At 46.6% G+C, this 15,963-nt stretch overlaps 1 protein-coding gene across 1 annotated transcript in view; it reads left to right on the top strand.

Annotated features, from left to right (window-relative positions):
- Positions 1 to 510: 510 nt before the first annotated feature.
- Positions 511 to 15,963, top strand: part of LOC119384049 (uncharacterized) — a 55,594-nt gene continuing 40,141 nt past the window's right edge. The window contains exons 1-3 of the mRNA XM_037652338.2: positions 511 to 661; positions 14,259 to 14,306; positions 15,055 to 15,090. Coding sequence (XP_037508266.2) covers positions 557 to 661; positions 14,259 to 14,306; positions 15,055 to 15,090 — 189 coding nt within the window. The 5' untranslated portion in view covers positions 511 to 556. The remainder of the gene's footprint in view (positions 662 to 14,258; positions 14,307 to 15,054; positions 15,091 to 15,963) is intronic.

The following is a 15,963-nucleotide window of genomic DNA, read 5'->3' as shown; positions in this document are numbered from 1 at the left end:
GAAGGAAAATTCAGCGGCTCTTACTGAAATTGGCTGCACCTCTCATTCACAGTGCGCTGTTGAAGGAATCTTCAAGCACGCTCCTCATGATGTCATCATCAATATTCTGCCGCTTGTGACCGAGCTGTTGCCAGCCAAGGGCCTTCTTGGTAAGTACAGTTCTTTTTTTCCCAGTCACCCTTGCTTGGTAAAACAATACTGAGCGAAGTAGGGAGAGAGAAGGCCCTTGGATTGGTTAGCCAGCGTCTATACGGAGTGCGAAGAGTGCAGTAGAGGAGAAGACGGCGGGAGTATGTGCAGCGCGCCCTGACCAGGAATGGAACGCGTGGCCTCGTGCCGACGCTAAGACATCTTGGCGTGCATGCTCATTTTCACTACTGCGTCAAGTGTTACAATATTTATGACGGCGCAATGACTTGGCTGCCGGGTGCAGTCGTTACTTGAGGGCATACCGGATTAATTAATACGACGTTTTCTGTTGCTCACTTTCGGGGCATATTTTTCAGGTGGCTTCGATTTTCCCGTATTTCTCCCCTTGCTGGGAGACCTGGGCAGCATGAACCTTTGCGGTGCAAACGGCTGTGGTCTCGGTTCCACCGAGAATGATCTCTGCGCTGCCTCTGTCACTGTCAGTCTACCATCCATCGGTAACCTCGACAAGGTAAGCAGATCTCTCGCAGCTTTTGTTGCGTATATACATTGTGCTTTTTTTTAGGCAATACAGATTTTTTAATAAAAATCCTATTACAGTAAGGCTCCCGCCGTTTTCGCACATTAACTCCACGTCGAGGCGGAAATTGGCCTCGAGGCCCACCACTGGAAACGCCGGCGCCACCGTCGACGTGACGCGCTTGGCAGGATCACGTGGTTTCAGCGGCCGCGTCGGCTGCTTGTGGAGCGTTGCCGCGTGCTTTGAAAACGAATTTCAAGTCCCACATGCGCTGCGGTCTGTTCAAATACGGAAGTTTTCTCGCATTTTCTACTCAACTAAAACCATTGTAATAGAGTGGCTGCCTCCGAAGGCGACGAACATGGGGCTGTACCGCTCGGTGCCGCAGTGCCGGGCTTACGCAACGGAGCCCAGTGTCAGCCTGCACCGGTACCCGCGGGACAAGAAACCGCGTGAAGCATAGGTTATAAAGCTAAGAACCGGCAAGTAGCCATCGGCTATGAGTCTTGTGTACAACAAGCACTTCCGCGGCGAAGACTTTCGCTACTGCATCGGGCCTGCAATGTTTGCTGAGTAGCAGGCTGCGCGCACTGAGACTATGGCTCACGCGCGCTTCCCGCCGGCAAATGATGCTTATCTGCCACAGTATAGAAAAGGCGCTACCTTTTACCACGTGCGATACCAACTCAGAACCCTCCCGTGCGACCTCTTGATCATCGGCCCCGTGCTCAGCGTCCACAAAATCGGCTGCAGATGCGCAAGTCATTGTTTAGATACGTTGAGTAAAAAAACTCACAGGGTCCCTTATGCATTCGTTAAAGATGACTGGAAGGCGAAAGCCATCTTCTTGTCAGTCGGTGTATTGATTCTCCCGCGCCCCTCTCCAAAAGGATTCTGCACCTAAAGCGGTTTTCCGCGGCCTCCGTGACGGATCACGCAGGCAATGCAAAGCGACCATGACGTGTGAATACGTCATCATGTGACGTCACGTTATGTGACATCATAATGACGCTACATATTTTGGTGATCTGTGACGTCATATGATGACGCCATCACGTGACGATTATTTTTTGCATCACTTGTGTTGGACGCCGCCGACGCGGGACGCCGACGGGCAATCTTCCCGTTTGATGAAGCATCTAGGGCTTTCGACGTTTTGCATTGCCTCCGTGATTGGTGGGCCAATCACAGAGGCAATGCAAAGGAACCATGTCGTGTGAATACGTCATCATGTGACATCACGTTATGTCGCGTCATGGTGATGTCATAATGAAGTTACAAATTTAGGAGATATGTGACGTCATGATGACATCATATGGTGACGTCATCACGTGACGATTATTTTTGCGTCACTTGTCTTGACTCCGCGACAGTCAATCTTCCCGTTTGAAGAGGCATCTGGCTTTCGCCTTCATAAGCTACGCGACGTTTGCTGGTGGACTAGCGAGAGTCAAATGCTGCGGCTGTGTGCTGCATTTATGTTGGCAATAACATTATTTCAGTCCAGCTTGCGTTCCCCTGACGCAAACACAATGTGCTAAAAAGCCCAAATTTATTTGCGCCACTCTCAAACTCACGTTGGGCCCCTTCAATCCCATCCATTTTCTTGGAGCCTCATTTATTTCAAAAGGTTTCACAGCGCATACAACGAGGACGAGCAAAGAAGAGACACACACAGCGCTGAACTTACAACTGGCTTTTTATTTTCCTGCCACGGCAATATATATGCGCATTTTTACAGGAAAAAAGGAAGAACAGAGCAGACGAGGTATACAAAATCAGTCAAAGGAACAGCAACCCATTATCGATATCACATGTTTTGAGATAAAAATTCACTTTCCTTGCTCGAAAGGGCAAGCGACGCAACACTGATACACTTTTCACCACGTTTCCAAATTTCCTGGGCTTCTATGATTTCGCGCGCTATCCTATTTTTGTTTCTCGCGAGCACACGTGTGTGATCGAAAAGAGGCCGGCACCCACAATCCCGACAATGAATTCCTAAATGCCCACTGATAGCCCTGTCTACATTGTACCGGTGTTCCTTAAGACGTTCATTAAAGGGCCTCTCACCAGGTTTGACAATTTTGAGCTGACAAGCGCAATGCATGCACTGGGCATTCACGATTACGTCTCTCAAAATTTGCAACGCTACGCGCCGCGTAAATGGGCCGAATTTCAAGCTGAACGCCGCTTGCCCTTCTTCTCGCGGCCGCGCGCCCGGAGATTAAGGGGATGACGTACATGGTGGAATGGCCCTACGTAGATGGTAATGCTGTGATGTCACTCCTCTATGTAGACGACTGTGCTCTGACGTCGCCAATAGTAGCATGTGACACTGCGATAATTATTTGACACGGCGTGTAGTTTGTGTGATTTGTTGCTTCAGTGGATGATTAAAACTTGAGAGCAATAATAAAACACACAAACGGAATGTCTGCGTCTTCTTTTTTCATTTTTACTACGAATCGTCGCGAGATTCGAGACTCATCTACCTCCGTTTCGCACGCTTTCGTGTACTCGCGCTTTGCTTTGCGCATTGTGCAGACGCCACCCTTTACAACGAAACTAATTTTCTACCGCGTTCGAGCGATCATTAGGCTCATTTATCCTCACGCGTCCAACCAGATGTTCATAATATCGCAGACTTCGTGCTCAGTAATAGGTTGAAAGCCAAGTGATCGGCCAGGACGCATTCGGCATAACTTGCACAAGTGAAGCGCAAAGAACGCCGCCGCAACACCGCTCGCGTCTCGGGGGCTCGGGCTGGTTCGGGCACGTCATGCGCTCGTGGCATTGTGTGCGCATGACGTTTCCATGCGTATGCATTATGTGATCCTCCGCTCGCGTGCCGAAGAGGGCAGGGAAGGGATTTGGCTTGCGATGGCTACGCGGGGCGAGCGGAAAGGGTTTGCAGCTCGCCTCCTCTCATCATGGTTTCGCGCCGCTACAAATTATTCTTTTTCTCGGCTTCTAACGGACCGATCAGAAAAATTCTTGTGGCATAATGCTCTTTATTGGGCTCGCAAAAACTTCCAATGTCTAACTAAAATTCGCTATGTCACCTGGTGAGGGGCCCTTTAAGGCACCTTCCGGTCTGCCCGACATATTCACTGTGACAAGATAGAGGAATACAATACACGACGCTATCTTCACACGGGACGAACCTATTTTTATGCTTGGTGGTGCACATTTTTCATTTATTTACTTGGGAAAGATGCCACCCTGCTGGCGTTAGACACGACACTGCTGCCAAAATTGCTGGGGTACTCGCCAAATAATTACTATCCTGTTTTGCGGCTGCTGGTTGCTGCAATAACTTCTATTTTATTCACCGCTATTTCAAGTTCGCGTGGGTCCTAGTTCACAGCCGACGTTTGCAGAACAAGTCCGGCGAACGTTACTGTATTTTCTTTCGTTTCCTTGGCGTTGCATGCTACTACATGCTCGGTCTCGTAGACTACTAATCCTTCCACCAGCAATCTAGAAGTGATGAAGCTTTGGTCTATAAATATGTTGATGACAGAGAGTGGCAAGTTCACTGGAATGCAAATGGAGCGATTATTAAGGAGCATTAAAAAAACGCGTCGCATGTGCCACGTTTTGTGTGAGCACCAAACGAAACGAATGCACTGAATAAAGAAACAGAAGCAGCGGCATTTGCCCGTTGAGAAAACCGATCGATACACAGTACGAGACAATTTGTCAAATGACACTGAAACGTACTTGAATTTAGACCGAAATAAAGACACTGAATCGTCGGGACGGCACATCACAAAGCTGCCATGCGTACCGAAGCCGTAGTTGTAACGAAATTGTTTTTGAACTGCTCTGATAGCGTCCGCGCAACAGTATTGTTTGTGTACTCACAAATTCTCATATTTTGCAGCCTAAAGTTCACAGCGCGGTGCCAAAACGCGTTCGTAGCAAAAGTGAAACCATCAGTACGAACATACATGCAGACGCTCATACATGCAGAGGCACCGTCAGTCGCCGCGAACCCGCGCGATCGCCGGCTTGAAGCTTTTTAGATGCGAAGTATCTTAGGCGGAGCTCAATCCTGTGGTGGTGTGCGGCGTGACCACCCTTACTGCGCATGCGCATACCCTCTCCACACACCTCCTCTTCACTCCCCCTCACCATTCCCCCTGTCATCTACTTTCTCCCATTTCCCCTCTCCACCCACCCTCTCCCCTTCCCCTCTCCCATACCCCTCTCCACTTCCCCTTTCCACTCTTCCTCTGAAACGCGGGCTAGACATGCCGAAATTCTCTCCTGCGCAACGCCGCGATGAGCTCGAGCGCATGCGCGTCCCCTCCGCTTCTCTCTCCTCTCCTAGGCTGCCCCCTCTCGCCCGCCTGTTGACCGCGTTCCCCGCTCGCCCTGTGAGAATTAACGGCCAGGCTAGATGGAAGATACGACGCGCGTAGCGTCGCTCTTCGCATTCCACGACGCGAGCTCGGTAGCATGCCCAACGAACGCCAACGGAACGCGATCGTGCAAGTGCTCCGGCTTCGCATCTATTCTCTAATGCTCCGCTTTGTTATACAGGCAGTCTACTCTAACGAGATATTTCACACAATTTGCACTCAGCGACTGACTATACCTTTTACGCAAGAAGCCGGCTCAGGGGTCTTTATCCTTTATCGCGGTGATCTTGTGAAGCGGGCGCTCCGTTTTTACAGCGAAAGCTGTTATGAGATCATTTCACCGGCCGTTTTTGGCGCCGTAGTTGTCCGCCGCCGCCGCCGCCGCCGGTGTCCGTAACCAGTATCGCTCGAAATAAAAAAAAACGAAATAAGAAAAAAATTCCAGGATGGAACGAGGTTCGAACCTGGGCCCTCTGCGTGGGAGCCCAGTATTCAACCTCTGAGGCATGCCGGTGCTTGAAACTGCTTTGCAAAAAAGTCCTATACAGGCTTCGTGTTGGGAAGGAACCACATTAGCATATGCAATATAGCGTGGTAGAAGAGTAAAATAGGCACCAAGCGTCGCACAACGCGAATTCTGTAATCAGGCGTCACACAATGCGAATTGCGCAACGAGTAGGTTGTTGAATACTTCCAACCCATTACAAAGGGCTCTGCCATAATTCTTCATCGTCATCAGCCACAGCATCAACAAAGTGCGCATAATGCCTTACATGTGTTTAGCAGGTACCAACGCTCTCCGTAGAATGACGAAAAATGGCACAGCGCCTGCTGCCCTACTTCTCAAAAATTACAATGAGTTATAGCGTAGGGGGTTCCTCGCAAGTGCACTTGTATTGGTTTCCAAGGAAGCCCATAAGCGCATGATCCACTTCCTCGGGGTCTCAGTAAAATTACAATGATTTATAGCGTAGTTGGTTCCTCACAAGTGCACTTGTATTGGTTGCCAAGGAGGCCCATAAGCGCATGATCCATTTCCTCGGGGTCTCAGTAAAGTTCTTCGCCTCCCCCCGTCTCCCTCCCACGTCAGCGTATGTTATACAGCATGACGGGAGAGGGAAATAGCGACCGCGCGTCACCCAATGCAAATTACATAACTGGTGGGCCGTTTAAAGATTCCAACCCATTACAAAGGGCTGAGCCATAATTCTTCATCGTCATCAGTCGTCGCGTCAACAAAGTGCACATAATGCCTTACAGACGTGTAGCTGGTGCCTCGCTTCTCCGCAGAATGACGAATAATGGCTTAGTAGGTGCTTCCCAACTTCACAAATATTGTGATTTATGGCGTAGTGGGTACCTTTCTAGTGTACTTGTATTGTAGCCCCAAGAGAGCTTAACGGGCTCTAGAAACGCCGTTCTTCCAGCATTCGCTGTGACTGTGCTGCGGTTTCAGCGCAGGCCTGGCGGTTTTTTTTTTTTGCAAAGAAACAGCGACTGTAAACGATCTTGTGCTTTCTGTTCGTCGAAAGTTATTCGTTTGACAGCAAAGAACATATTTTATTTTCGAAAGTACCTGCAGAAATGTCCCGTACGGCTTCCGCGAGGTGATTTTGTAGAGCGCCGACAGCAAAACCTATGGGGCGCGCGCCGGCGGCATCCTGCCTAGCACGCAATCGAGGCGCGTCCGATAGAGGGCGACTCCGTAACTCCTCGCCGCCAATACTTGCCGCAGTTAAAATGACACTTGTGCGACGAATTAACAAAAACTACTTAATTAACTTTTTAATTATTCACTTGAGGGCAGGTGTTTATATTACAAAGTTGTAGTGCGTGCCAATTTATGGCATACGTATTTTTTAGAAATCACAAAGGTTGCGCGTAGCTCGAGATATTCGTCATCGAATTTCAAGGGTGAAATCGAAACTGATCGCGCAAGGCGTGCAAGAAGAGCCACCGCTCTGCTACGTCAGACCGGAGCTACCCGTCACAAGGAAGTGACGAAATTTGAATGAAGGCGCGCCGCGGCCATGTGTTTTCGTGAAAAGCTGCTAGTCATCGCAGTGCGCCTGCGCATCGCCTTACTTTTGAGCGTAGTGTTTGGTGCTTATCCGTTTCTTTCAAACTGCGTAAAAGAAAATCGCAATATCAACCTTTCTTTGTCTGGTACGTATAAAACTCGGCGGCAGCCATTGCGGCGCTTTTTCTTGCTGACAGGCGAAATATTTTTCGCGCCCCTTTATAGTTACAGAAAGAAAGAGATGAGCACCGCCCACCGCACGCAAACATTAAGCTATCTACTTGTGTCTGTCAGAATGCCTGCTGATTTTTCTGACCATATTCTGCTTCGGCGCGCCTGCATTCGAAATTCGTCACTTCCCTGTCACGTGCCTTTCTAGTGTTCCGCCGCGCTTTGTGCGCGCCGGGCGCCGTCAGTTTCGATTTCGACCTTGAAATTCGATGCTGAATATAGAAGCTGTCTCCAGGAATCCATTAAGCATGAAAAGCAGAATCTGTGACAGTGCGTCCAGATTCCGCTGCAGTAAAGATACAGAGATACCATCAATACCTGCTCTACATGTTGAACCAACTAGCCCAACAATTAATTATTTTGAATCAATACCTGCTGGTTTCTGCCTTTTGAAGCCGGAAACTATTCTAGCGAGTTCGTCTATTGTTAAAGTCCGAAGGAAGTTGGAGGCAGGTGTTCAATTATTTAAGCTAGAACGGCCTTTCGGCGCCGAAGAAAGTCCACCAGACACATTTGTGAAGTGGCGATTAAAAAGATCAGCTGTATGCGCAGGGTCACCAGTAAACGCATCAGTAGGTTTAGCATAGCTATTTTCTTTAGCTCGAAAGTGGTTTATCAGTGAGCACATCCGCGCCGGGTTTCTGGCAGATAACTGAAACTGATGATGGAAGTATCGTCGTTTTGCGGATCGGACAAGGGCAACCACTTTATTCCTTGCGATTTTGTAGTTGATACCAAGTTCTGCTTTACCAGGGGAGTGTTTAAACCGTTTCCAAAGCAAGTCTCTGTCAGCGATTGCTTCCAAAATATCTGGCGACAGCCAGTTGTGACTACGTATTTTCGAGCAAAACCTATCATATACTTACACAGGGGAACCAGAAACAATAAGAGAAGACCAATCGAACTCTTTTATTAACGAGTCCAATTTGCCTTGATCAATAACTGACACACCCATTTCTTTACGGCAGCTAATAATAATAATAATATCTGGGGTTTAACGTCCCAAAACCACGCTATGATTATGAGAGACGCCGTAGTGGAGGGCTCCGGAAATTTTGACCACCTGGGGTTCTTTAACGTGCACCTAAATCTAAGTACACGGGCCTCAAACATTTTCGCCTCCATCGAAAATGCAGCCGCCGCGGCCGGGATTCGATCCCGCGACCTTCGGGTCAGCAGTCGAGCGCCATAACCACTAGACCACCGTGGCGGGGCTTCTTTACGGCAGCTGTCCGCTTTAAAACAGCAAGAGGCAGAAGGCAGTATTTTCGAAGAAAAGCGGCAGGAAGTAAAATAATGGTCTGCTAGGCGTTGCGCTAGGACATAGGAGGTCAGAGTGTGATTCGGCGCTCGTACTGCTATATGGTCCAAATAAGAGCGTTTTATTTGACCGCTTACGACTTCTTCTCGTGTAAAAGCTGTAACTGTGTTTTCCAGGCCGAAAGCTGACAGAGATAAAAGATAATCAGACACTTGGGTTTGTCCTGGACATAAAATATCAATGTTCAAGTCACCCGTGATGCAAAATGTTTCTTCACAACTAAAACGCTTCAAGACAGCTTCATGTACTAGAATAAAGCAACTGACACTAGTATTAGGGGGGCGGTAGATTGCTAACAAAGTAAGACACATATGGAAGGAACAAAACTTTAAAGTAAAGACTTCAGCATGGGTGAAACTAACGTTAACTTCAGAAACAGTTTACTTATCATTCACAAAAACAACAATACCATTACCTCTACGCAGCTCTCGAGTCAAGAATTTAGCGGTGAAACCTTTCAGCCCAAATAAATGCAGGATTGCATCTGGAACGTTAATTTCAGTGAGTACAAAAACATCCACGTATGTGTTTGCGTCTTCTGCCAACCTTTTGAACTCCTCCCAGTATATTTACGTTAACCAAAGTAAAATCTGAATCAGAGTTAGGACCGAAGCTGCTCCTAAAGGTATCGAAGTTGGAAAATACAAGCGGAGCAGATGGAACCACATTCATTTTATCATTTCAATATCAGCTTCACTGATTATTCGAATGAGTGAAGCGTCCTCATCCTTCTTGGCAAATATTTTGCCCGCTCTCACCCAAACAAATTTCTAGTTGTTTTCCTTGCCCGCCGACCTAGCAAGCCAGAACAGATGTCGGTTGATCTTTGTTAGGTTGTCATTGAAAAAAAGTTTCGGCAGCACTTTAGAGAGGCACAACTCTCGCAGTTTACCACGCCTATTAAACCATTTTTCTCTCATAACGACATCTCTTCACCCGGTCGGTGGCTCCACCCAGGTCGGCACGGGAAGATGTAGCTCCTCCGCTACGGCCCAGGCCCGATGGAGCCTCTTCGCTTCCACCCCTGATCCCGATCCCTTCGGTCTTTTTGAATAAAGTTCCTCGCTCGCTCGCTCTAATAGCGACATTTCAAAAGCGCACCAGAACTGTTGGAGAAGAATCCTGCTTGCCAGGAAGGCGGTGCACGGCAACCACATCATTATCAGAAAAATCATGCAGTTCAAGTTTCACAGCAAGATCTATGAGCATTTCTTTCAAATTTTCATTTTGGGTGACTGGTAAGCCATGAATTTCCAAACTGGACAGTCTACTGTATTGGCCGGATTCGTTTTGCTCCTGTTGTAAACGATGTAAAATTTTAGCCTGAGCCTCGACAGTTTCGTTCAGTTTTCTCAATTTTCTGTCTCTGTTTACTGCAGCGCCCTCTGATGACATGAGCTGTTCGCATGTGGTATCATATTGCTTTTAAAGAAAAGAAACTGACTCATCAAGGTCAGCGACTGACCTTGACAGCTGCAAAAATTCTGTCTTTAGAAGCAAGAATGAATCAACCTTCTGACTTAGTGCAGGCAGAACTTCTAGACTTCTTTTCATATCTCTAATTTCTTCGACAACAGCTAGAATAGAATCGCTGCTGCTTGGCGTTGGCGGTGCATCGGAAGACATAGCAGAAGCACTTTGCTTTTTGTTGGTTCTACAGGTTTTGCATACCCAACAGTCTCTTTTCGACTGCCCCATAGTAGTAAATGTATTGGGAGCTATGCCTGAGCAGCTAGGTCCAAGATGATAGGAATATTTGCATTCGAGACATTTCGTAAATCGACCGTCACAAGGCACAGTCTTTTGACATGAAATACACAAGTCTTCTTCACTCATAGCAACTGGTAACGAAAAAAGAAAAAAAAAACAAACAAACTTGGCAGTCAGCAGCAAATGGCATACAGTAAGTGAGAGGTGGCAAGAGACAATATACCTGTCAAAAGACAGATGATCAGTTTACAGGCCAGTGTCTCGCCGCCGGCTGCGAAGCGAACCGCATAGGGTGGGCGTATTATCCTGGTGAACAATGCCAACGTTGCCAGATGAGCGAAATGCTGAATTCCACAGTAGCGTAGCGGCGTCGGCAGGTAGCGATGAAAGTGCAGCTTGCCCGTCCGAAGGTCCCGTACGGAGCAACGGCGTGAACCACAAAGGGGGCGTTTTCTTATCCTGATGAACCGGGTGAGTTTTGTAGGAAAGCAGGTTCCAAGCTTGAAAGATAGCTTAGCAGCATCGGCAGGCGTCGATGGAACAGCAGCTTGTCACCCAAACAGGAAGAGCTTCAGGAGAACCAGGAAATCTGTCAAAAGACGGATGATCAGTTTACAGGCCAGTGTCTCGCCGCCGACTGAGGCGAGACATAATAATAATAATAATAATAATAATAATAATAATAATAATAATAATAATAATAATAATAATAATAATAATAATAATAATAATAATAATAATAATAACAATAATAATAATAATAATAATAATAATAATAATAATAATAATAATAATAATAATAAATTCTTCTGGAATATCTGCGTGGAAAATTTACGATATGACTAAAAAAACGATCGTGCGAGAGTGGGCACTATATTCTGATTGCATTCTAACGTGCAAATAAATCTAAGTACACTTAAGGTATTGCCTTTGGCCGCATCGAAATGGTCCAGAGAAGACGAAGGTTTCTTGCGCTGACGATGCTGCAAGGTGTAACATGTACTCTTTTTTCTGTTAGTTTACTTCAAGGCTAACATGTTGGCCAGTTGTGTTTCTGCTACGATGGATTTACTATAGTCGGTGACAACCTAAGAATAAATATAAGCTCCGCCCACGAGGCCGCAGTGTTCATATTTCGCATGCCTCCGCGCTACAAACGAAGTAGTTCCTAAACAATGGCAATAATTTTCACTCATATAAACCTTATTTTGCAATACTGCACTGATATTGAAATAAAGAAAGCAAAGCTAGATAAAGTAAATTGTGAAGGCACTGATTTCAGCGTCAGCATAACAATATATGTGTTGTTTAAATCGCACCCCCGCCGCGTTCATCTCGGAGTCTATATGAAAAAGTAATGTACATCTCAAAGGCGATGTTTCTGAGCAGTACATAATATGATATTAAAAAAAGAATGCCAGATTTAACATAAAACTTAAAATAAAGGAATCGTTATTTTACGGTTTCACAGAACAAAACAGGGACATTATTCACGTTTAATGAGGTCGTTTGTAATTTTTTTGCGAAACTCTTGCCGCCAGTTTTCTTCACTGACTGCTGTAACTATGGCAACTGTGACTCAAAGCGATGTATGGCGAAGTGGTCTGAGATCACCTTTGAGAATTTCGACTTTTCTGTTGCCGAAAATACCGCATTTGCGTGTCTAGTCGCCGTGCTTGTAATCGTGTTTGAGGAAGACGCCAAGGCTTCATCTGACGTCTTGTTTCAACGAAATAAAAGCGTGTAGCACACATGGCGTTCAACTGTCGGGGCCATTGCATGCGTTGCCGTTCACGCCAAGGAAGTGCACGCGGCTAAATTGGCATTGACTAAAAGCTTTACGTGGGATAGCTTCTCGCTTCGACAACTTGCACTGGCACTGCCATTACCCCTTAAGCCCTTGAACATTCAAGTTTTTAGTTAATTTATTATTTATTTATTACATAACTGCGTCACCCCAGTGGAAATTACAGCAGGGGGGCCCACGTTTGCTAGAAGAGGGGACCCTACCTTCTATATATGTGTGTATCTGTGCGAAGGTATATGTATACGTAGATTGTGAAGAGGCTGTCATCGGTTGCCGTAAGACAAATAGGAAAAGGATACACGCTTCTCAAAAGAGTTTATTTGTCAACGTTTTGATCGGAGACAGATCTTTATCAAGGGAAAATTTACGAGGCTTCGATGCGCTTTTATAGCATCGTCCTCCGTGCAGGCAGAGCGCCAAAAAAAAAGAAAAAATGCAGAAATGAAAAAATCAGGAGCCAAAAGATCACATATATACACTCAGACATAGAAAAAGCACATGCATCCTCAAAGAAAAAGAAGGAAAACATATAGATGTCTACATAGATAATCTCGGTGGACACAATGAGTAAGTACATTCCTTTCGTACATTGTCAAGCCCCAGCTCTCCGGCTCCCCCCTCCTCACTTGTTCGTGAAGCATAGTGAGGGGGTGAGGCTTCACAAGAAGGGATAAGCGCTTAAAAAAAGGGTCTATGCACTATAAGTTTCACGAGTTTAATATAAACAAATTATCACTGCGTAATACTTGCACACAATACACGCGAAATGCTAAAAAACGCACGTTAGACAAAAACAAGGATTCCGAATATGATATCGTGAAGTATGATGCAACGCCATTAAAAACAAAAGCTTTTTTTTTTTCACTCAATAATAGTTTTAGCGGCGTCACTTCAGTTACGATCATGATCCATGCAATCGACGTGTCATAGCGAGCGCATCATTTCACGGTTTGTAGACAACGATTACCTTCTCACGGCGTTTCTCATAGCAAGGCGTTCGTGCATCGAGCGCGATACTTACGCGACGGGCACTTCAACCTAGCAAATCATTCTGGGCTGGTGGAACTAAATTCCGTTGATACGACGCAACTGCGCCAATAGACACACGTCACATAATCACAAACGCATCATATGACCACAATTATCTTCTTATAAATCACACACCACTGCATATTCTCCACACCATGGCTTGTTTACTTTAACATTGTGTTGCGCTAACGGGCTACGTTGGTCGCTTTCTTTCTCTCACGCTTCGTTCGCACATACGCACAGCACGACGCATATCACAATAGATCACCAAGATTCCCATGTCGCGAGCTCCAGGCAACACACACACGCGCACATGTGGCAACGCTAATGCCATGGCTTTTGCGGGCGGTAAATCGTACACAGACGCGCACACTCCGACTTCACTTTCACCTCACTGCACACGAATGAACGCGACGACGATCGCTGACGTGGTGACCCTCAGGCGATATGCTTGATGTATCCGAGCGATGGAGGGAACACAAGGCCGTGTTGCAATTGACGCTGCGGAAACGACGGAACGATCTAAAGCGTTCTAAAACACTCCGAGCTGCTGCCACTTCGGTGCACTTCAAACGCGGCACAGTCGCAAGCTTCTACTGCATCTGATGACGACCGGCGAGGACGATGCTGGGTACGTGCGAATAACAGTAGAAAATAACATCTTCTGGAAGAAACAAACACCGCAGGAAATTCGAAATGACGGATCTCGGTCTCGGTGCAGCGGTACCTCGCCTCTCGTCGCGAACGGCGCCATGTTGCATTTTTCATTGGTTCGTCTTAACCGTTACGTCAATGTAAAGATCGGCCGTAGTTGGACGCGCATAATACAAATGGACAGCGGTACAGTTTACTTTTTATTCTTAGCTTGTCACCGACTATAGACGGCGAGCGAGCACTGCAAAGCGAAGACGTTGCCGTGAAATTTTACGTAACTGCCAACGTTTTCCTGCTTATCTCTTCCCACTCAGTTTGGTCCTTGAGGCCGCAGGTAGCAATAAAAAATAAATTAATTTAATGAGTAAGGGCTAACTAAATAAATATGCAAGTAAACCTCCACAATTAATTCTTTTTTTTTTCTATTCCTGTTATGCAAATCGCAGTGTTTCGACAACATGACGATCGGATGCGTGCCGGGATCAACGAACCAAGTAAGTTCACAACTTTCACAACCTAGCCCCCTTATGTTTACACTTTGCGCTTCGCGTATTCCTTTCGAAAACTGTTTGCAGATTCACTGTGCCTAAGCAATAATAGCCTCATAGAAGCGAAAGGTGCGAGAAAAACGTACATGGGCTGTCCGACCACGATATCACCGCCCCTTAACGTTCGCTCCACCCTCTGAGATAATAAGGAGGCTATCAACTAGAAGCTAAAAGCCCCGGATAGACGATGGTTCCTGGTATAAATACAGGAGCAAAACGAATTTTTCCTTTTCTAGGAACCTTTCTTTCTCCGAAATCCGCATGGCTTTCGGTTGCAAATGAGCGCTGCAAATTGGGGGCTGACGGTCATTTTTCTGTAAAAGGAATAGTTCTACGGCAGTGCGATGAGCCGAAGCTTTTGACGATCTCGTCATCACTGCTTCTGGGGACGCAGCGTTCTGTCTTCTCCGTATCGATAATCAGCGTTCGTTCATCATGCATCTTCTGCTCTGTTTACTTGTGACTGACTAGAAGAATGCACCAGAAGAATGACAACGGCAATGACTGTTCACTTGTACTGACCAGATCAGAGCCGTATATTCCCGAAGGAATATACGGCTCTGGACCAGATGATGCACTCTTGCCGTCTGCTGTGGCTTATTTGCAAATCAAGCGCATTGCATTCATCAGCGCTCTGATTAGTGAAAAACGTATAATGAGCTGATATGTACTCGGTTTTTTGTTGCTGTTTCAGTTGGATGGAGCTCAATCTGTGATCCAAGCAGCTATTGTAAGTGCCAAGCTATTTATACAAATATCTATGCAAACCAACGGCTGATTATTGGCGTCCTAATACTTTAATTAGCAAATAAGACATTAGAGACGGCATGAAGCGAGACCTAAGTGCTTAAGCATATATTAGCCCCCGTTAGCATAAATAGTGTGTCCGTTAAAGCTCCTTGTATGCGTCACTGGTGGGCATACATGCTATGTCCAATAAACTTGTTAACCGCGTAAGGCTTAAACTATCGGAAGGTCTGAGAACATCGTTACGGCCTTCTGAAAAAGCACGTCGCGAGGCTAGTTGCATATAACAGCCAGTGTACTCAGAACCCCGTTACTTAAGGCTGTTTTACGGCGAATGCTATTATGAGATCACAAAACCAGCCGATTTCAATGGCGCAGTTGTCCGCCGCTGCCGTCGCTGCCGGTGCCACTAACCGATATCGCTTCCAATCGGAAAAAAAATTAGGATCGAGCGGGATTTGAACCCGGCCTCTCTGCATAGCAGTCGAGTATTCTGCCACAGTTCCACGCCGGTGCTTGAAAGCACTACGCGAAAAGACGCTATACAGGCGTCACGTCGGGTGGGGAATCTCGTTAGCAGAGGTATTGTAGAAGAAGAGTAAAGCAACAACCCTCCCCCTTGAGTGGAATCGGCCCCTCAGGACCTCAATAAAGTTATTTAACTGAGTGACCAGGCATAACACAATGCGGATTACGTAACGAGTGAGTGGCTTGAGCTTCACACCCATTACAAAGTGCTCAGCCATAGTTCTTCAGCGTCATCAGCCACAGCATCAAGTGTACATAATGCCATAGAAACTCGTAGTGGGTAGCTCGCTCCTTTCCCTCTGACGAAGGCAGGCTCTCCTGCCTTCGT

The sequence above is a fragment of the Rhipicephalus sanguineus genome, chromosome 2 (genome assembly GCF_013339695.2).
Source record: "Rhipicephalus sanguineus isolate Rsan-2018 chromosome 2, BIME_Rsan_1.4, whole genome shotgun sequence".
NCBI classification, from domain to species: Eukaryota; Metazoa; Arthropoda; class Arachnida; order Ixodida; family Ixodidae; genus Rhipicephalus; species Rhipicephalus sanguineus.
The sequence above is the reverse complement of the archived record's forward strand: the minus strand, read 5'-3'. Positions and strand labels throughout refer to the sequence as shown.